Genomic DNA, 23226 nt, shown 5'->3' with positions numbered 1-23226 from the left:
TCCAGAGTCCTTCTGAAGATAAGATTGATGGAGGCTCTATAGCTTTACTAAAGTTAAAAAAACAGGAAGATAGCTGTTGCACTCAAGTGGTACATGGTTATATTTAAGGAGATGTGGGGAATGTGTCCTGCTCATTTAAAGAGCTGGGAATGGAAGGTTCCAGAATCAGAAATAGTGTGTCCTGAGACCATAACCACAGAGCACTCAAAAGAGGACACGGTGTATTGTATAATCTGCCTAACCAACAACAATAATTAGAGTTGAGTGGTACAAATACATTTTAGGAAAGATGGAAAACATCTTTCTCCTTGAAGTAGGAAGTGATTTATGTAGTACTAATCCTGGTATATAAATGTGGAACTTCCTTTTATGCTTTTTATACATTACCTGGGATACTAGTAATACTTTAGTGCTAATATATTAGTTTTTAAGCATGTATCTGTAGAGAAAATTTTCACCGCTGAGAGGGAACCTGTTTTTCCCTCAAGCTATGCAAGTGTCTTATTCAGCTTGAAATTATGTAACATCCTCTTAATAATAATGGAACATTAGGTGCTGAGAACAGAGATAAAAGTTATTTATTTTATTATCAAGTACTAACTTTTCCTGCTTTGGTGTTTTCTGTTTCTTGATTTTAAAAAAATCATTTAGCCAACTCAAAGCCCAGAAAAAATCTTGAAGTCACCCAAAGAAGAAGATAGTGCCAACATAAAGCCATCTGAATTTAAAAAGGATTCTTGCAACTCTCCAAAGGTGAGGTGTGGTCCAAGATTTATATACTGTAGTTGTGGTCTAAGATTTATATATTGTATAAGATTCTTTTTAAACGTCAAAGCTGTGTAATTTGAAGTGTCCTTTAAGAAATATCTCTTATGCCAAGAAATAAAATAATACCTGCTAAAAAATTGAATTGTTAAAGTTGTCACACTATTCTCTGCAGATCTTTTTTTTTTTAGAAGACCTCACATTTATTTTAAATGAGTAATAGAAGAATGTTATATGTTTTCTACTTGTTAAGGCATAGATCTATACATTATTTTACTTTCATGAAACATAAACTCATTAGGGCAGAAGCATTCACGTGTTTACTTCTTATCTAGCTTGATGCTTGGTACCATAATAAGCACTGGAATGAGCGGTAGAATATATGGTTTCTCCCATCTATTTTATGATGTTAAGACCTTTTTCTAAACTCTTGCCATCCTATCTAATAAAGAGGGAATATGCTAATGGAACCTCACGCCATCAGAAAGGTGGCGACGCTTACAGCCAATAAGGAGGAAATATGCTAATTGACTGCCCTGCACTCAAAGATGGTGGTGCTGCCCTAACTGGTTTGGCTCAGTGGATGGAGCGTCGGCCTGCAGACTGAAGGGTCCCAGGTTCGGTTCTGGTCAAGGGCATGTATCTTGATTGTGGGCACATCCCCAGTGGGGGGTGTACAGGAGGCAGCTGATAGATGTCTCTCTCTCATCGATGTTTCTAACTCTATCCCTCTCCCTTCCTCTCTATAAAAAAAATCAATAAAAATATATTTAAAAAATAAAAATAAAACAGGAGAAACCAAGATGGCGGCATAGGTAAACATCTAAACTGCTGCCTCGCACAACAATATCAAAACTACAACTAAAAGACAAAACGGACACCATCCAGAACCACAGGATAGCTGGCTGAGTGGAAATTCTACAACTAGAAGAAAAGAGGAAAGCACATCGAGACTCAGAGGAGCTGCAAAAGGCTGAGGTACGGAGATTCGCATGCAGAGAGGACCTGCGGCTGTGTGCATGGGTGGCTGATTGTGCAGCTGGCTTTCTAAAGCGGGAGGGAGAAGTAAGCTCCCAACTGCACTGAACTCCAGTCCCAGGCGAGACGCTGGTAAACCAGACTCATTCGGGGGGAATCTGGACTGTCAGGAAAAGAGAAAGCACACTGAGACTCGGGAGCTGCGGAAGGCAGAGGTCCGGAGGCACGCGCGCGCAGAGAGGACTGACCGCTGAATGCACGGAGGCTGAGTGCGCTGCTGGCTTTCTAAAGTGGGAGGGAGACAGAAGCTCCCAACTGCGCTGAACTCCAGTTCCGGGCAAGTTTCTGGGAACCCCAACTCATTCGGAGAGAAACTGGACTGTCTGGCAGTGGGCGAAACTCGAGGGCAGCCTTCTCTCAGAGGTCTTTGCAGCGATTACCGAGGGACACTGAGACCCAGGGGCCTCATAGGGCAGGGCTGTCGGGAAACCAAGGCTGTCTGCTCCGCCCTGAAACTCCGCCCCCAAACTCCACCCCATCCAAGCTGAGCACTAAGGCTTTTGCAATTTTGCAAGTCTTGTCTCATAAGAGTGTCTCCAGCACAGAAGTTTTCCCAGCATAGACACAACTGACCCTCACAGCCAATTGGCCTGGAAGTCAATTCCTTCCAGTGACACCAACAACAATCAAGACTTAACTACAACAAGGCTGAGCACACAGTCCACAAAGGGGTGCACCAAGAGTGTCCACCTCAGGTAACTGGGGAGGCTGAGCCACTGTGCCCTAGAGGACACCTACCACAAAGCTACTCTACCAACTCGGGGAAGCAGCGAAAATGCAGAGACAAACAGATCACAAATGAAAGAAATGGAGGAAAGCAAACAACTGGATATAGAGTTCAAAACCACAGTTATAAGGTTTTTTAAGAATTTCCTAGAAAAGGCCGATAAATTTAGCGAGACCCTTGAGGATATGAAAAAGGACCAACTATAAATTAAAAATACACTGACTAAAATTAAAAATATTATACAGAGACCTAACAGCAGACTAGAGGACCGCAAGAATCAAGTCAAAGAGTTGAAATACAAAGAAGCAAAAAACACTCAGCCAGAAAAGCAAAAAGAATCCAAAAATTTGAAGATAGTGTAAAGAGCCTCTGGGACAACCTCAAGCGTACCAACATCAGAATTATGGGGGTGCCAGAAGAAAACAGAGAGCAAGATACTGAAAACATATTGGAAGAAATAATGACCGAAAACTTCCCCCACCTGGTGAAAGAAATAGACTTACAAGTTCAGGAAGCGCACAGAACCCCCCAAAAAAGGGATCCAAAGAGGACCACACCAAGACACATCATAATTAAAATGCCAAGAGCAAAAGACAAAGAATATTAAAAGCAGCAAGAGAAAAACAGTTAATTACCTACAAAAGAGCACCCATATGATTGTCAGCTGATTTCTCAACAGAAACTATGCAGGCCAGATGGGAGTGGCAAGAAATATTCAAAGTGATGAACAGAAAGAACCTACAACCAAGATTACTCTACCCAGCAAAGCTATCATTCAGAATTGAAGGTCAGATAAAGAGCTTCACAGATAAGAAAAAGCTAAAGGAGTTCATCATCACCAAACCAGTATTATATGAAATGCTGAAAGGTATTCTTTAAGAAGAGGAAGAAGAAGAAAAAGGTAAAGATAAAAATTATGAACAACAAATACATATCTATCAACAAGTGAATCTAAAAATCAAGTGAATAAAAATCTGATGAACAGAATAAACTGGTGAATATAATAGAATCAGGGGCATAGAAAGGGAGTGGACTGACAATTCTCAGGGGGAAAGGGGTGTGGGAGGTGCGGGAAGAGACTGGACAAAAATCGTACACCTATGGATGAGGACAGTGGGGGGGGGAAGTAAGGGCAGAACCAGGTGGAGGGGAGCTATGGGGGGGGGGAGGAACAATTGTAATAATCTGAACAATAAAGATTTATTGAATTAAAATAAATTTAAAAAAATAAAACAAAAATGGCAGTGCCCACAGCCAATAAGGAGGAAATATGCTAATTAACTGCCCCACTCTCAAAGATGGCAGTTCCCACAGCCAATAAGGAGGGAAATGCTAATTGACTGCCCCCCCCCCCCAAAGATGACAGCACCTACAGCCAATAAGGAGGGGATATGCTAATAACTGCCATGCCTTCAAAGATGGCAGCGCCCAGTCCCCTCAGCCCCCCAGCGCCCAGGACCGACCTGCGGCGCAGGCAAGCCTCAGATGGCGGCTGCCCGAGGCTCAGGTAACCAGGGCTGGCCAAGGCTTGCGCTGCAGGCAGTGGCAGCAGCAGAGGTATGATGGGGCATCACCTTCCCCTGATCACCGGGTCGCCTCCCACCCCTGAGAGCTCCCGGACTGTGAGAGGGGGCAGGCCGTGCTGAGGGACGCCCCCTCCAGTGCATGAATTTTCATGCACCGGGCCTTTAGTTTTGATTTAAAGGAGTATTACCACTATGGAATCATATTTAAGAAGGTCATTTTTCTCCCTTACATTCATTCCAGGGCATTTGTCTGCTATTCCAGTTTTTCAGATACACATAATCAGATTCTTAGAGCTGTTAGCAGTCCATTGAAATTTTATTTGCTGTTATTTTAGTGAAATAGTAAAAAAGGTTATCAGACCATGTATTCATTTTAATGCCTCTATATGTACTTCATAATTACTTGTAAGTGAAGCTCTTTGGGTATTCTAAATAATAACTTTAATATCAAGAATCAAAACAATATTGTAATGGTGATACAGTATTCTCCTATTATCTGTGGCGATTTTGTTTCCAGACCCCCCAATATATATAATTTTATTTTTAATACGTACATGCATACATACCTTTTTTCTTTGGGGAAGCATCAATGGCTTCTCTTTAGCATATCAATTGCCAGGACAAGTTGATCTGATAACCAAGATGGCTACTAAGTGACTAACAGTCAAGTAGTCTATACGCCGCTTGGACACTAGGACAAACAGATGATTCACATTCTGGGCAGGACAGAACGAGACAACTTGAGATTTAATCACACTACTCAGAATGGTCTGCAATTTAAAACAGGAATTGTTATCTTTGGAATTGTTTATTTAATATTTTAAGACGGAAAAGAAATGTTTCACACCGAGGTTGACTGCAGGTAACTGAAAGTGCATAAAGGGGAACTGCAGATAAGGGAGGAACCGTATATTCTTGCTTCTAGATATTCCACTAGGCAAACTATTCATAATGTAAATCTGATGTATTTTTTTTTTTAAGAAAACAAAATCCTTGCTATTTCTCACAAAAATTTCTTAGTGATTTGCAATTTCATTCTTTAGTGTAGTGTTTTCCAGTTGTGAACACCAGACTGCTTTTAGTATTCCAAATGTACTATTTATCTTGCCATATTGCTTTATTCATCTCCTTGCTATAAAAACCTTTTGGACTTAAATGTAATATTAAATCTGAATACAAATAAAATCACAATAATTTCTATTGTATTTTCAGCCGTCTCTGTACCTTTCAACACCTTCAAGTCCTTCAAAACCAAATGCGGCTAGTTTTTTAACTCCATTAGAAATCAAAACTAAATTAGAAGCAGACGATGGGAAAAAAAATTCCCTGGATGAAATTAAAGCTGAGATGATTGAGCTGCTGTGCATTGTGGAAGCACTGAAAAAGGAGCACGGGTAAGGAGCCCCTGTTTGCGTCCTTGAATACTACTTGACACTTGTGTAAAGAATTCTTCCAAATCAGATGACGTATAGATGCAGTATTCCAAGTTATTGGTATCAACAAGTATGTTTTCAAAGAAATTTCCATTAATAGTGCTTATCTCCTCTTGGCAAAAAACTTGAATTAGAAAACTTGTCCAAGTGGCCCAATTATAGAAAAGGTACAGACATACCTATCATTTAAAGCTAGAAATTTACTGGCCAAACTCAGGAGTTAATTAAACTTAAAAAATTAGGAAAACCATATTGTATGTTGGATCTGGGTATATGTTTTTGTATGTTTATTTCTCAAGAGGACTTTGATCGCTGTTTCTGCTACAGTCAAGCTGCATGTTTATAAAACAAATGGGTTGGGATAGGTCAGTGGTCGGCAAACTGCGGCTCGCGAGCCACATGTGGCTCTTTGGCCCCTTGAGTGTGGCTTTTCCACAAAATACCATGGCCTGGGCGAGTCTATTTTGAAGAAGTGGCGTTAGAAGAAGTTTAAGTTTAAAAAATTTGGCTCTCAAAAGAAATTTCAATCGTTGTACTGTTGATATTTGGCTCTGTTGACTAATGAGTTTGCCGACCACTGGGATAGGTGGTCTCTAAGACCCATCTGTTACTTCTGAAAGTTTTTGATAATGGTATATGTTGACACATACTCTCAGTGAAAGTTAAGAATGTTTTCTGGAAAAGCCCAGTAGTTAGATCAAAGATCAGCTATCTAACTGAAGTGAGGGTAAAAGGTTAGGTGCTCTTTTCCTTTCTCACTGTCTCCTGTAGCCTCTACAAGTATTTCCTGGAATCTGGAATCTGGTGTAAAAGTCCCCACCAGATACCATGTTACCTCTGAGCTTGAATGTACCATTTCTCCCCCAATACTCAGTTGGCATTGGGATCTTTAATAAAAACAATATTAAGATGAATAATAGGATGTATTTGTAGTTTGCAGAGCATTTTTTTAAACATCTCTTGGATACAAATAAAAATTTATCTTGAGCGATTACTTAAATAATGCTCTATGCATATATAATCATATAGGGAGAGTATTTGTAATTTGATATATGATGGCTCTTTCTTGAATCCTTTAGTTAATCTCTTCTGAGTTCAGCAATTTTTTCACAGATTCTGTAATATACACATTATTAACTGTAAGTTATTTCATCTAGGAAATATTTACTGAGTACCACCCATGTACCCAAGAACCCTCCTGACTTATTGATTTTGACATTTTACGTTTTTGATACCAGGTGTGCTTAATGAACTAATAATTACATATACAAATTTCCTGTAAGTGCTCTTAAATTAGCTGTAAAATGAATAAAATATTTATGATGTATATTTATTTTTAAACATGACATATTTTATAAGTCTTTACTTCCTCTGAAAAAATGAATGGCAGTGATTTAAACTGAAGAAGAGCATCACAGGAGAGTATGTATATATATATCCCATATATGTATGTATATTGATACAGAGAAATACTGTACAGTGTACAGTGATAAAAATAAATGAATTACGGCTACATGTGTCAACATGAATTAATCTAAGAAACGTTGGGGCGGGAAAAGTAAATTAGAGACATACATACAGTATTATTTTATTTACATAAAGTTGAAACACATACAACAGCAAACAGTATTTTGTTTCATGATACATTTATATGCGTAGCAGAATTAGAAAGAAGAAAAAGAACAATCCTATATAATAAAAGCCTAATATGCAAATGACCGTTACTCCAACAAACAAGATGGCTGCCCCCATGTGGTCAAAGATGGCCATCCCCATGTGGACACAAGATGGCCACCACAAGATGGTTAGCAGGGGAAGGCAGTTTTGGGCTATCAGGCTAGCAGGGGAGGGCAGTTAGGAGGGACCAGGCCTGCAAGGGAGGGCAGTTGGGGGTGACCAGGCCGGCAGGGGGGGACCAGGCCTGCAGGGGAGGCCAGTTGGGGGCAACCAGGCCTGCAGGGGAGGACAGCTAGAGGTAACCAGGCTGGCAGGGCAGTTAGGGGTGACCAGGCTGGCAGGGGAGGGCAATAAGGGGTGACCAGGCTGGCAAGGGAGGGCAGTTAGGGGCAATCAGGCTGGCAGGGGAGCAGTTAGGCGTCGATCAGGCTGGCAGGGGAGTGGTTAGGGGGTGATCAGGCTGGCAGGCAGAAGCGGTTAGGGGCAATCAGGAAGGCAGGCAGGTGAGTGGTTGGGAGCCAGCAGTCCTGGATTGTGAGAGGGATGTCCGAGTGCCCGTTTAGGCCCGATCCCACTGCCCCCCACCCCCAGGCACGCATTTTGTGCACCGGGCCTCTAGTAAATACTATAAAACTCATCCTATAAAGGGGAGGGGAGAAATGGGATTGAGGAGGGGGGGTCACTTTGGGTATCAGAGGTACTGGTATTGTATTTTTTATTTCCTAAGCTGACTTGGAGTTCTTAGCTTTTTGCTTTGTTAATTATATCTTTATAGTTTATAAAAACATAAATAGACTTTATGCATTCAGTGTTAAAACCTTAAATGCATAGAACAAGTCATTAAAAAACTGAGGGAGATTGCCATGCAAAGAGTAATGGAGGAATACATCAGTTGTTTATTTTTTCAGTAGAGAAGTTACAGGACAAGATGTGTAGTTTGAACTTACTCTTTAAAGAGAAAACAATGCTATGTAAAAAGCTTATATTTGTAAATGTGTTTTTGAAAGACAATAAAGATGTGAAGGTGGCACTAAATTATCAAAACAAAAAGCAAATAATGTAACAGTATTATAAGTATAGATATAGAGAACAGGATAAGTATTCTAGGAGTAGATCCTAATTTAGGTATAAGTTATAATAAATTCAGAATAACTGGACAAAAGAAGCATTATTTTATTTAATGAAAACTATCAAAATAGGAAGTTAAATAGCTTAGAAGTACCTTTATATCACATATCAAACTTAACACTAAATAAATATGAGTTAAATATTTTAAATTTAGTAGAAAATTTAATCACAATATAGCTTTATAATCATTGAAACCAAAGAAGAAATTAGTGTTGATACTATATAATTTAAAACTTCCTTTTTTTCTCATACATTCTTTATGAAAATTTTCACAGTTTTCTCAAGCTATTTCTATAATACTCTTGAAGATAATTTTCCTAGTATATCAAGAGGCTGATAATATCCACACTTTTTGGTTTAGAAATTTGATCTATTGATGTGTTCATGATGTTATATAAAGTTCCTATTCCTCCCATTTCCTTTGTTCCCTCCAAACCCAACTATAGCCAAATAAAAAACCTGAATATTTGAATACTGAACAGCAGTCATCAGAAATATGAAAATTTTAGCAACATGGAAATGTTGTGTAAAATACTTTGTGAAAAAGACACATACAATATATACTGAGATGTGTGGAAGGAAAAATGACTATAAAAAGGTAGATAGAAATAGCAAAATGAACACATGAGTTAAAGAATAGGGATTGTTGGCTGAAGTTATTTTGTATATTTGGTTTTGGGATTTTAATGTAACGTTTAATTTAAAAAATAGAGGAGAAATGTTTATCTTATTTAATAAACTATAATTTGCCTTATACTGGGGCATATTTTGACATTTGTTTTACCAGATTGTTTAGGGAAATGCAAGTTAACTGAATGTAGGAGATTGCTTCTAAAAACAAGTTATTATTTATTTTGTCATGAACTGTTCTGTATTCACTTAAAAAAATTTTTTTTATTCTCAGGTACTTGTGCTATGTTTTGTTGAGTATTACCTCTTATACTGAACCATTCCATGTAGAGATTTTGAAATTTTTCTCAATTAACATGGCTCTTTCCTTTAAAAAGTTTCCCCATGTTTTGGGATGTCAGGCAACACAGAGACTGGTAACCTTAGTCAAATGCATTATTTTAATTGAAAGCCTCAACAGTAATAAAGACTTTGTTTTTAGGAAAGAACTGGAAAAACTACGAAAAGATTTGGAAGAAGAGAAGGCAATGAGAAGTAATCTAGAGGTAACTCATTTCTGCCAGCCTTGAGATTGCAGGCAGGACAAAGTAGACGTGTTTTTTTCCATCCCAACTTGGTGATTGATTCCACTACAGTGATGCTATCCTCCTTCAGCTGGACACTCCCTGCTGCTTGTAGCCATTTAACCTCTTGTTGACTCCCTGTCACATTCCATTGTGTGATTGAGCACATGCTGTTTGTGCACTACCTCTCATTGGCAGTGCATGAGGCACGTGGGTAAAGCATGGTTCTTGCCTCTTAAGAGTGTCTACTTCTAGATCTTTTGCACTCAACATTGCTTCTTACTGGAGCTAAGTTCTCTTTTTTTTTTCAACTTACTTTTGCTGGGGGCAAAGCTGGTGGTGGTGGTGGTGGTAATGGGATGGCTATTGATTTGCTGACTTGAATTTCTCACTGACTTGTTTATAACTGTAATGTCATCATCTTCACTGTGCTGATGACTGACAATTTCACTTGTTTTCTTTGTCTTCTTTAACTTTTTCCCCATCCTCACTGACTTTGGCCTTCATTTGTCTTTTTTTCTGCATATGTCAGAGAAAGTGTGTCCTGCCTTTTTTCAGAGGCTAATTCCATTCTCTATTTATACTTTTCCCAACTTTTCCCTTGCCTCATTACACTTACCCATTTCTTCTGTTAGCACTGAGACATGGAGAGGACATGGATTTGCCATTAAAAACTTGGCTTCTACTCATGACTTCCAGTTTTAAACCATGGGTCAGTCAGGCTTAACGTTTCCTGTACATTATCTCATTGGACACACATAACAACTTGTAGAATTACTGTTCTCATTTTAAGGATGAAGAAAAAGGATTAGAATGATTAAGTCACCGGTGGAGCTGAAATTTTTAACAAAAGCAGCCAGACTTCAGAACCTTTGCTCATAGGGATTAAGTTATACAGTTTGAACTTGAGGAAGTCACATAGCCTTATTTGGTTTGGGTTGTTGAGGTGTTATATGTGAAGGTATTTGGTCAATTATCAAAACTCTGTTCTTACTCTTATATGACACTAGATGATCGGGGCCAGGGAGGGACCACCGGTAGGGCTCCAGGGCTTGTTCAGCCTGTCTTGCCCAATCCCAATCAGCCGGGCAGGCCCCAGGAGCAAGCTAACCTACGGGTCGGAGCATCTGCCCTCTGGTGGTCAGTGCGTGTCATAGCGACTAGTTGAACGAATGGTCGGACACTTAGCATATTAGGCTTTTATATATATAGATATCCCCTTTACTGGCTCTTCTTCCATGAAAACACTCTTTTTTTTTTTTTTTCTTTTCTTTTTTATTTTTTTCTTTTTTATTTTTTTAGTCTATGTAAAACAAAGAAAAGCCCCCTTTCATGTCCAGATACCCTCTGGATCTACTGTAGTTTTCTCTTTTCATTTGGGATTCATTTATTGAAGAAGAAAAAAGCATGCATTAGCAGTCTCTAATTCTTCACCTTTAATTCAGTCCTGGCATTGAATTCACCCCTGGCATTTTTGGTTTACTGATAGCAATTCCAAAGTGCCTGCAGTTTCCACAGCATTTCCCATTTTGACATTGCCACTCTTTCAAGGATTTGCTTGGTTTTTATGATCCTGCATTTTTATCTTTAACTTTTCCATCTCTTCCTTTCTTGTGGAATAAGTGAGGTGTTCCCTCAGTACTGTCCTTGATCCTCCTTTCTGTGCATTCCCTCTTCCTTCTCTGAGCCCATGAATATCGTGATTAGCTCTAGTGCATCGCCATCTAAATCTAATCCTTCTTGTCCCATCTTCTATCTTGTGTTTCTAGCTATTAGTTTTCCTGGATGTTCCTCTTGAACATAGACTTAGCATGTCCCCTATGAAATTTATCATCTTTCTTTCCTACTCTTGTGATTCTTTGTTTCTGTCAGTGGTTTTGTTGCCCTTATAGGTATTTGGACATGGTACTTCTGTTCTCTTCTGATTCTATTCCATTCAGGCCTGTTAGCTTCACATCCTAACCTTCATCTCCTTATTCCCACTATTTCTCATGCTCTTTATCTTCTGTTTGGCTTGGTGAAGTTTCTCTCATTCTTATTTCAAATTTCCTTACTCAGTACTTTTCAGAACTTTCTCTTAATTGCTGAATAAAGTTTAACCTTCCTGACTCAGCATATGTCTTTTATGACCTGATCCTAGTTTATCTCTCTTTCCTCACTTGCTGATCCTCCATAGTCCCTTACAGTTAATCATCTGAACTTTTATGCCTGTTGTATTTTCCTTTGGTCTCATCTTCTCATGCCCAAGTTCTACAGATTCTCAGGGCCCAGCTCAGTCACCTTAACTTGGTAATCTTAATCTTTTCTGATTAAGATTAATTTATGTTTCTCCAAGTTCATATACTTTAGTTTTATAAGAGATTAATTTTATCATTGTTGCATTATGTACTTCTTTTTGCCTACCTTTTAGCTATAAGACTGTTGGAGACAGGATCTATGTCTGTTTCATCTTTGCCCATAGCTTCTAGCACAGTGCTATGTACATATTAGATAGCTAGTCAACTTTTGTCAAATTGATAAATGTTAGAGGATACATGCTAAAAAGGTTTTAAATTCCCAGTGTGTAACATGTAGAAATTGAGAAATTTCAAAATATTTTTCTTGATTTTTATTCCTTACATTTTATACATACACATTTATATTCATATATGAAAATAAGATAATAGGTAAGAGGAACTAATACAGTGTTGAGTCTCAATATATGATTTGTCAAAAAAAGCTACAAAAATCAAATGAACTGTTGGGTTTTTTGTTTTTTCTTTAATTGATTTGAGAGAGAGAGAGAAATGTTGATTTGTTGTTCACTTATTTATTAGTTGCTTCTTATATGTGCCCTGACCAGAAATCGAACCTGCAACCTTGGTGTATTGGAGCGACGCTCTAGCCAACTGAGCTACCCGGACAGGGCCTGAACTGTTTGTTTTTTGAAGAAAGTTCTTTGACTCAATATTTTAGCCAAATCAGCTATCAGCCGCTCAGTGACTTGTACTATTGGTTTTTTTCCTTAATGGGGAAAGTTTTGACTTATATTTGTAAAAGCATTCTTCTTTAGGCATTTGAGTTTTAGAATCATCTGTTTAGAGGAGAAATTTTATTTCCCCAATAATTAAAAGTAGTACTTTGAGCTACTATGAAGTTAGCATTATATAGCCCTATATATGAATAATGAACATAAAAGAACTAGATGAGAGAAACTACAGCAATATAAGTATTTGCCTAATATCTAAACTTATGCAGTCTTTCAGGAGTATTACTGACTGCATATGGGATTATTTTTTCCACCCCCTACTCTCTCTTCCATCAGTGTTGTTTTTTTTCCTATTTCTGTGTATCCTCTCCCATTAAAATTGGTACGGTTGGTTAATGTATCTTTGGACTAGAGACAATAATAGCACATTAGGCAGACGATTGAGCAATTTTGGCTTCATCCAGTCTGAAGACTAAGAATTGTCCCAATCCAATGCTGCTAAAATGTTTAATAATCATATTAGTCGAATAATAATATCAAGAAAGATCCTGGAATTAACAAACCATTCTTTTTCTTTTCTTCTTTTAAATATATTTTTATTGACTTCAGAGAGGAAGGGAGAGGGAGAGAAATAGAAACATCAGTGATGAGAGAGAATCATTAATCGACTGCCTCCTGCCACTGGGGATCGAGCCCACAACCCAGGCATGTACCCTGACCGGGAATCAAACTGTGACCTCCTGATGCTCAACCACTGAGCCACATTGGCTGGGCAACAAACCATTCTTGAATGGTTAGAATCCCTTGGAGATATTTGAATTACAGTTTTTTACTGACAAAAAACACTCTTCATATATAATAAAAGCCTAATATGCTAAGTGTCTGGTTGTCCGGTTGGCCATTCAGCCAATCAAAATGTAATATGCTAATGATATGCTAAGGCCGCTCAACCGCTCACTATAATTTGCACTGACAACCAGGGGGCAGACAGTCCACTGGTCAACCAGTTGTTATGATGTGCACTGACCACCATGGGCAGACAGTTGATGGGTCAACCAGTCCCTATGACGTGCACTGGCCACCAGAGGGCAGACGCTTTGCTAGGGTCCAGCTGATTGGGACTGAGCAAGATGGGCCAGACCCTCCCTGGAGCCCTCCTGTGGTCCCTCCCCTGCTGGCCAACCTCCCGTGTCCCTCCCCGGCCCCGATTGTGCACCTATGGGGTCCCTTGGCCTGGTCTGCACCCTCTCGCAATCCGGGCACCCTGGTGGGATGTTGGAGAGCTGGTTTTAGCTGATCCCACAGGCCAGGCCGAGGGACCCCACTGGTGCACGAGTTTGTGCACTGGGCCTCTAGTTGTTTAATAATGAACTATTTGTCAGAGGTTAGTCATAACATGTATGGACTTTTGGGTAGAGGGATGATGCTATCAGGAGATGGTAAGGCCTAAATATTTCCACATGCCAAGAAAGGTCAAAGATGATCAAAATATATCAATGTAAAGAGAATATAAAAACGGTGCTTTAGGGCCTTAGACTTTATCAATACAAGTTCTCTGCCACTTACTAGCACAGAACCATTGGCATGGTATTTAATCTCTTTGAGCCTCAACTTAGTTAGTTGTAATATATCAAAATTACATAACTGTAGTTATTGTGATAATTTAATGAAGTTTTCAAATTTTCTTAAGTTTCTGAATTGTGAACTTCTGTTAATGGAAGGATAGAGTCTGCCTACAGGTCAAAATATTTCCAATACATTGAATCTTAAATGCATTTCTGGGATTTAAAGATAACAATCTAGAAGATGTTATTTGCAGATACAGAAATTGAGACCAAGTGAGGTTAAGTGATTTACCAACATTGGTTGTACATGAAAAAGAGAACTAAACTGGCGCTTTATGTATATATTTTTATTATTTTTTTTGCTGTTCTGTATTGTCCCTTTTGTTTAGTTAAAGGTCTGTGTATAAATTCTTAATTTGGTTTCAAAGATCCTTGTTCTTTGTGGGGCTGATTTTCTTACAGTTCTTCTAAATGCTCACATGGCTTAACCTTTTTCTGGCTGAAACAACTGTAGTTGCCTTTGTGTTGTTGTTGCCTGACATTTAGGAACTTGCATGGTGACATTTTCTTCTGTTGAACTTTGTAAACACCATTGGAAATTGGATTTAGACTGGAAATCAGCATCTGTAGGTTTGAAAGTATGACCAGATCTTAATGACATATGATAAAATAAAAAAACTTGACTAGGGTAAAGATATTGTCTCTGCTGCTCAATTTATGTTTTGTATTTTAGGTAGAAATAGAGAAGCTGAAAAAAGCTGTCCTGTCTTCTTGAAGAGGCACAGACCCAGTATTTATAATGAAATGGGGACTCAGAGGCAACACTATGAACTTCAATTGACTGGTTACTTAAAAATAACAAATGCTGATGTTGTGGTAAAGAAATATGAGTATATGAACTATAATATCTATAGAAAAGTGGGGGGAGGGTGAAATTTTTTATATATTTTGCTTTGCCAATATGAGGGGGAAAAGAGGCCTTACTTCTTACGTGCTGGGATTGCAAACTTCTTTTTTAGTTTGCTTGAAAATACTACTGAATCTGTATAAAAAGGAAAATTCACAATAGTTTTTTTTATTGAAACGTATTATTTTTAAAGAGATCTATACTATAAATATGGTGATATCTTTACAAATAATCTGTAAAATATACTATTTGAGAGGGACAAATTAGCTTTATAGTAACTATAGTCACTACGTTATACTTAGGGGATATGTACTTTGTGTGTATATATATATATATAAATTTGTATTTTTTTCTTTTAGCTTCTTACCCAGGATGACACTGTTGTGCCTGTTTGTTTGCAGTGCTGTTTATATTCTGGGCGATGTAATAGGAGTTTTCTAGCTGTGTCCAGATTACTCACCCATGCATATAGTAATATCTAATGAATTAATCAAAATAATTTCTTCTGCTTTTAGAATATTTCATATTGCTTGCACTATAGGATTTATAAAAGGAATTTAGTTAAGATATATTGGATTGTTAAATATATTTGGAAAAATACGAGCTATATTTTAAATTCATTGGGTGTAAAGAACTAAAAATGTCCATTTAACCCTTAACGTGTTGTGCCTAGAAACTATAGCACATACATGATATGCAAACACCAGCCTTATTGCTGTGCTTTTCTGCTTATTTTACAGGCTTCTCTGTTACCCATTTCATAATCTTATGATTTTAATCCTTTATTGCCCTTCCTCTGATTGTTAATAATTGTAAACAAAACTCAAAACTTTCAGAAGTTCAGTGTGAGGTTTCATACTTTGACAAGTTATCATCATGTAAATGCTAGATTTCACAATGTTTAATTGACCTAATAGACTAAACTAAGTGGTGGAGATATTTTGGACTGTGATTTAGGAAGCAACTTCATAAAGAGTGTTAATATATCATTAAATTGTAGCTTATTTAAAACCAAATATAGTTGACCATATCAAAAAAGCATTTTTACAAAATGGATGAATTAGCAGTTCCTTCAGAGTCATTTATGAACAGTTGGATATTTTAAAGTGTTATATGTGTAGTCTGAAAATGTCCGTTTTTATAATAAAAGTAGAAATTTGACATTCTTCATTTGCAAAATAATTTAGATTTTAAGATTTTTTAATTGCAAATGACTTAGATTTTGAGTACCCTCTATCATGCTTCCTTTTTGTGTTATTTTAAAGCACCAAACCAATATTTTTCCTTTAAAGTTTTGATCTTATAATTCTGAAATCTTGTATTAATTTTGTCACATTTCAAATAAAATAACTAAAGCTGAAAATAGTAGAAATTCCAATTCATAATTACTTCATATTAGATTCACAACTTACATGAGTGTTTGGAGCAAACCTGATTGTGTTGAATATGTATGTTTTAACTCTTTAAAGTCCTTGGGCTCTTCTGATGAGGTTCATTACTGAACAAAATTGTTTACTCCTGTTCTAAAGTTTTTAAATGACTTGTCAAATGAATGACTTCCTTCTTGTTAAATAAGTTACACCTTATTTTCTTTTAATGAGAGTCCTCAAGTAGAAATATAAACAGTGTGTCCTAGAAATTATCCTCAGCTTTCTGTCTGAAAAAAAATCTATAAGTGACCCATCCTCCCCCTAATAATGGGGTGGGGAAGTTTCCAGCAGACTTCAGGCTATTGTTAAAGTTTCTGTTGGTCATTTTCTCACTAGCACATAAAGGCAAGATGGTCATGAGTCCAGAACACATTTCAAGTGTTTGCTTATAAACTTCCTCAATCAGAATAGAAAAATAAAGTACTGTCTCTATTTTTCTACCTTTGACCAAAAAGTAGAGAAAACCAAACAAACTCATACTCAAAGGGAAAACTGGTTACTTAAATCTAGTAACAATATTTGTCCTTGATATGGGAATTTTGTTAATTCTTATTCATAAAGTTTATAACACAAAATGGTGTGTAATAATAACAGCCTTTACTTGGGGGTAAATCATTATTATTTGCTCTGAGAGCATAAATGACAGATGGGTGAGTAGCACAGAATCTGTCATTGCCAAGTTATTTGTGAATGTATCGTTCAGGTTGCTGTTCTTTGAAACACAATATTACTAATTTCCTAATTGTGCTTCAATATTAGAAGTAGTATGTGTGTGCACGCATGTGTGACCACAAAGCTCCTTTACAGAATTTAATTCTGAAGCTTCTTCAGAAAATCTAAGTCTGAAGATAGGAGAAAGGAAAGTGGGCCTGGAGTAACAGATAATTCTTTTTTATATGCTTCTTACTGTGATCATTGAAACCAAACTCAAGTGCTCTCTAGGTGTTGGTAAACAGTTTATGCTTGCATTTAAACTTGAAATGTATAAGCAGAATGAGACAATCAGTTGAAACCAGAAATGAGAAGTGTTACAAACTTCATGGCCTTGTTTTGCTATAGCAATAAAATGACCAAGTGCAATGACTTGATTTAATAAAATCATCTTGTAGAAGTTGCTGCTATGAATATTTTTAACCATGAAATTTTACCCTTGTTTTTGCCCAACTTGCCTTTAGTAACTATTGCCTTCATAACTATTATGTAATGTAATGCAGTTTGGTGGTGTGGTAAGCTAACATTCCGTGGAGGGTGGGGAAAAAATATATATAAAAACTCAAATTCAAAACTCACTGACTTGTTTACAGGTGCTGTAAAAAAAAAAAAGCATGCTTCTCCTTAAAAAAGAAAAATTAATAATAAAAAATACTATTGCCAGTCGTGTAGTCTCTTGGTTATTTTTTAATTAACTTCAGCATATGCTTAGTGCAGAGTACAGTGAAAATTATTTTATATTTCATTTATATTTCAGTTTTGTAAATAAAAGAAACAAATAGTAAAATGAAAGCATTAAAAATTCTAGATCTGTGTGATGTTTACTAAACATTTATGAGTCTGTTTTTTCACCTAGAACTGTGAGATAATATTTTCTATGTCACAGGAATATTGGGGGAATTTGAATGATTTATATAAAGTACCTTATAGAGTGCTTGGCATTGAGGTTTTTTTTAATGGGAACCTCTCCAAACTCTTCTCAAAAGCATTTTACAGAGATGGATATGGTTAAGAGAAAGGAGGCCTAGTACTGCCTTTTGGGGGAAATACCCCTTTCTTTTGTATTATATTCACAACAGAGCTGCTTCCATCTCACAGATTCCACCTTTCTGGCCACCCAGTGATTGGCAGAAGGGAGAGGACTGTGCCCAAATTGTGTTATTGACTTAGAGACTTTGAGATTTAAAACGTTTGAAACATAAAGAGCTAGACTCAGCATGGGAGCTCTCTGCAGTTATATTCTTCTGCCACCTGGAAAAAGCTGATTTGAAAGAACCTACTTAATAAAGCATACAGAGATGCATACAATCCACAAGGATTTTTAAACTGATTACAAATCATTCCTGAGCCCCAGCTACCCATGCATTGCTAGGTTCCTTAAGTATAAACATGCTCATCAACGTGGGTTTCTGAACTTACAACTGGAAATCCTGGTAAATACGACACAGTCTGGAAGACATCAGGACTATGTACTCTTGTTGAAAATATGCCATGTACATGGCTCCAGGCTTTCTAGAAATGCACTGAAATGAGACGCGAATCACAGGAAAGGAGTAAGACGCCACTGTGAAGCTCTCAGGCCTTGGTGCAACACAGTTCAGCTCAGTTTGGGGGGAAAAGTCAAGATCACTGGAATGGCTGGCAGTTAAGGTAGAAATGGAGTGGGGGGCGGCGGTGCTGTGCCTGCTCTGGTACCTGCTGAGCATAGTCAAAAGGTGATCCTGAGCGCCTCTGCGTTCCGCCTGCCTTCTCTGGGCCACATCCTGGCGCTGTGCGTGGGGCTCCACCGCTGTTGCGCGCCTGGCGCGTGACCTGCCACCCCACTAGCCACTGCTCTCAGGCGGGCACGTGCCAGCCACAGTTGTTGCTACTGCGGCTCCTCCGGCAGGATCCTGCCGAGGAGCTGGGTGAGTGCGGCGAGTTGAAGTGGCGGAGCCAGGGACACTGCTGCGGGTGGCGGTGCTATGCCTGCTCTAGCACCCGTTGCCCGATCCCTGCCAGTGACCAGGCAGGATGGCAGGGGTTCAGGGCAGTGGCGGGGGGAAGAGGGGGACACACAGGTGCAGGTGAGGAAGCACAGAACGGGACGGCTCGGGTGCGGTGCTGTGCCTGCTCTAGTACGTGCTCAGCTGGCCGGCTACATTGCCCCCGTCCCCCACCAGCCACCCCACCCCTGCGCCACCAATTTCCTGACTGAGTGGCTGACTGCAGCTTCTGCAACTTATTCTTTAGAACCATCTGTCTTCCTCTCAGAAGTTTGATTTATAAGTCTTTGTAAGCAGCAGTAGCCTGAGGGTTGATGTCATCACCAGTGACGGTGATGCAGGGATGATGGTACAACCCAGCTCCAGAATTTCCTGACTAAGCGCTGACTGCAGCTTCTGCACCTAATTCCTTAGCTCTGTCTGTCTTCCTCTCAGAAGTTTGATCTCCAAGTCTTTCTGTTGTAGTCTGTCAGCAAGGAGCAGTTTGCTGCTGCATTTGGAGCTCTGACGCTTCATGCTTCTGTTCTAGGTCACCACAGAGTTTCAGGTCTCTCATTCTCTGCTCTTAACATTGCCTGAGTGGCTTCCACCTCCTTCCTTCAAGTCAGGTGTCTTCCTCTTTATCTGATCCTCCATCAGCCCCTCTTCTGTGAAGTTAGAGCTGTGTCTGTGAAGGAAGCCACTCAGCCGCCCACTTGCCCCAGGGAATGGCCATCACTGCGGGTCATAGGACTGACCTGGTCGCTCTGCCCAAAGCGTCCAGCGCCATCAGACAACCCGGCCAACTGTCCAGGAATCACTATGTGGGCGGAGCTAAGGATCAGATCGCAATGAGCTGTTGCTAGGCAACGCCTGAGTGGGGGCTTCCAGGTGGGGGCACCTGGGGAGGAGGAGGCCTGGGGAGGGGCCCTTCTCCAGTGACACCTTCCTGAGGGCCTGTTTCCTCTGTCTCAGAAAACACACCATGCCTTTGGCTTTGTCACACAGCTCATGTTGTCCTGCAGCCTGTGATTTCCACGCCGCCATTTATTTTACGTTTGAGGTAGAATTCACACAGTGATGCGCATCCATGTTTAGTGCACAGGTGGGCGCTTTTGCACCAGTGCCCACACTAATCTTCCCATCGCCATCGATAACGCCCATGGCTCTAGAGCTGTCCTTAGTGAGAGTCGTCTCAGTCCCTGTGATGGGCTTGTGAGGCTCGCTCTGATCACTGACCCAGGAGTTGATAAACTGTTAAACATTTGCTATGTTTGCAGGTGACATCAGATTGGAAGATAGGTGGTTAGAATTGGAAAGCTTAGCAAGGAGTAAGACTTGGGGCAGAGTCAGTAGAAACTAAGGGATACTTTTGGTTTTGGTTTTGTTTGAAGAAGGAAGTTATTTGAACATATTTGAATGTTAATGGAATAATGCCTTGTCGAGGGAGAAAGTGATGAAGCAGGGAGTAGGAAGTCTTAAGGAAGTGTGGGGAGAAGGGGACAGCTCCTGGGAAGGGACAAGTTTTGACAGGAAGACAGACAGTTCTCTAAGATGACAGGAGGGAAGGCAGAGAAGGTGGGAATGCATGCAGGTAGGTATGTGGGTCTGAAGGTGAGAGTGGATAGAGTTTACATCGGATGGTTTCTATTTTCTCTGCAAAATGTCGTGACGTTGACAATGTGAGGAGTGGGGAGAAGTTCTACCAGCACTTTGAAGAGATCAAATGTATGCCTTAAGTCATCCAGGATCGTGGAAAAACGAGCCTGCCAGTGAATCAGGAGGATTGCCCAACTTCATGGAGGGCTCTGGAATTCTGTATTAATTTTAAAAAACACCCAAACGACCATGTTTTATATTGGTCAAATCCAAGACGTACGCTGAAATTGGAATACCTTCTAATATTGTTCCATAGTTTTCTAGCATTGTTTCAGAGTTTGTCAGCATTTTTTTAAACCAATGGTCCATAAAACAATGAGCATCTTATAATCAATGAAATATGGTAATTGTATCTTTGCCAAGTTCAGCTGCCTGTGTGAAGTCATGGAAAAGGCATTTCTTTCAGGATCAGGTTTCAAAAACAAGATGAATAGATAACAGCTTGACAATAGCTGGCTATCACAAAGAGGCCTATTTGAGCCCACTCGCATTTTTAAAAAAATATTTATTGTTGAATGTATTCCCAGGATGGAGCCATCAGTGTGGGCCACATTGATGGAAACTCAGATGTGGCTACCAGTCAGCCCTATAATGGGGGAGGTCCTAGCACAGGAAAAATGACCCCTGTGAGATCCCTGTCTGGGAGAAAGCTGCCCCTGAGTTCCTGCCTGTATGTCCCTGGACTCCCCCAAAGCCGCCATCTGGTGCTGGAGTTTAGGGGAAGTGAAACTGTGTAAGTTCATATGTGGACCCTTTAAGAAGAACACCTGGGACTCCAGCAGTTTACATGTCACTCAACCACAATCCCTGCTGGTTTTTATAGCCCACATTTATAGGGACTTCTCTTTCCAGCTCTGGAACCCTGAGCTGGTGTGCAGCTTTCTTACAGGGGGCTTTGGCGATATCCCTCCCAATTAAAAAATGTTGCACATGGGTGTCAGACCAGCCCGTTGTGTGTCTTTGCCCCTCCTACCAGGAAGAATATGCTTTATTCTTTACTTCTCTAGTTGTAGGACTTCCAGTCAGCCAGATGTCAGGTGGTTCTAGATGATGATTGTTCTGTTTTTTAGTTGTAATTTTGATGTGGTTGTGGGAGGCGGTGAGTAGAGGCGTTTAGCTATGCTGTCATCTTGGTTCTCTGAGCCCACTCACATTTTATGTATTTCCAACCTCATTGTAAGCCCATTCTCCTGAGGTGATGAGCTCTATGTTACTGGAAGTGTTTCATTTAGACATTTGGTCTACAATGCCAATCTCTGTGATCTTTTGCCAATTTAAGATTCTATCATAAAATTTTCTTGTAAGTTTAACTCTCATGAAATGATAGTTCAGAATTCCTTTGCCAAGGTGTTCAGTATTGGATGCTCAGAAGTTGTATCTTAAGTAGAAAGGTGGTTATTGAAGAAGGGATCCAGGAAGCATTTGTATCCATTCATAAAATATTATTTGCCTACTATATGCCAAGCAGTCTGTTAGGTTTGGGGGAAATAAAATAATGAAATCTGGGTATCTGACCTATAGGAGCTCACAATCTGTTGTGAGATGGACAAGAAACAGAGTTGTCACCAGAGTTATTCATTCCTCTGAACACTTATATAGCACATTTATTGAGCTCCCTCAAGGTGTCAGGCATTAATCTAGGTCCTGGAAATACAGCAGTAATGAAATTGACTAAATTCCTGCCTCTATAATCCATGGGGAATAAAATTAACCAATAACCTTTCCAAGCATGATCATTTTGACTAGTTACATAGGTAAAAAGTAAGTGGATGTGAGAGAGAATGACTGGGGTGCTGCTACTGACAGGGTGTTAGAAGTATCAATTAAGCTACTTTGGCCACAAGTAATAGAAGACCTCACCATGGCACAAGTCTTAGGAGCATTAATTTTTTATTTTAAAAGCCCAGAGGTTATCGATCCCAAGGTGGGCTTAGTCATTTAGTGGTGTCATTAAGGACCAAGGCTTTTCATCCTTTTGTTCCCCTGCCCTCAACATTTTGGAATATTCCTTAGGCTTGATGCTTCATGGTTGCAAGATGGTTGCTGTAGCTGCAGATATTACATTCTTTTACAGATTTGAAAGCCAGAAACAAGAAAGAAATAGGAGAAGAGGGTCAAGGTAACCTTTTTTCTAGAGTTGGTCTCTCATCTTATCAGGAAAAAAATTTTCCTAGAAGCTCAGTCCTCTCCAGCCAACTTCTCCCTAAAATTCATTGAACACAAATAGTCACATTTCTATATCTAATTCGATGACCAGAAAAGAAAAGTGGCCACAATGGGTGAAAAAAATCATTATGAATCATCAAATGTAGATTTTTGGCAACAAAGAAGATAGAATGACCGTGGGTAGGTAAATGGTGGCTGCCAAATTAGGGAATGCTTCTCTGAAGAGGTGACATTTGAATTCAATTCTAAATGACTAGAGGCCCAATGTACAAAGATTCGTGCAAGAACAAACCTTCCTTCCCCTGGCTGCTGGCACCACCCTTGCTCCGGCCGAAGCCGCCTTTCCACCTTCCCACCTTGCCCAGAGGC

The 23226-nt window shown here is 39.4% G+C and overlaps 1 protein-coding gene across 2 annotated transcripts in view; it reads left to right on the top strand.

Annotated features, from left to right (window-relative positions):
- CD2AP (CD2 associated protein) overlaps window positions 1-17728 on the top strand; it is a 119798-nt gene extending 102070 nt beyond the window's left edge. For both annotated transcript variants that reach the window (XM_080666984.1, XM_080666983.1), the window contains 4 exons: window positions 652-753; window positions 5269-5450; window positions 9406-9469; window positions 14754-17728. In XM_080666984.1, the coding sequence (XP_080523110.1) occupies window positions 652-753; window positions 5269-5450; window positions 9406-9469; window positions 14754-14795 (390 nt within the window). In that variant the 3' untranslated portion in view covers window positions 14796-17728. The remainder of the gene's footprint in view (window positions 1-651; window positions 754-5268; window positions 5451-9405; window positions 9470-14753) is intronic.
- The last annotated feature ends 5498 nt before the right edge of the window (window positions 17729-23226 follow it).

Source organism: Plecotus auritus, assembly GCF_963455305.1.
Source record: "Plecotus auritus genome assembly, chromosome: 4".
NCBI lineage: Eukaryota > Metazoa > Chordata > Mammalia > Chiroptera > Vespertilionidae > Plecotus > Plecotus auritus.
The sequence above is the reverse complement of the archived record's forward strand: the minus strand, read 5'-3'. Positions and strand labels throughout refer to the sequence as shown.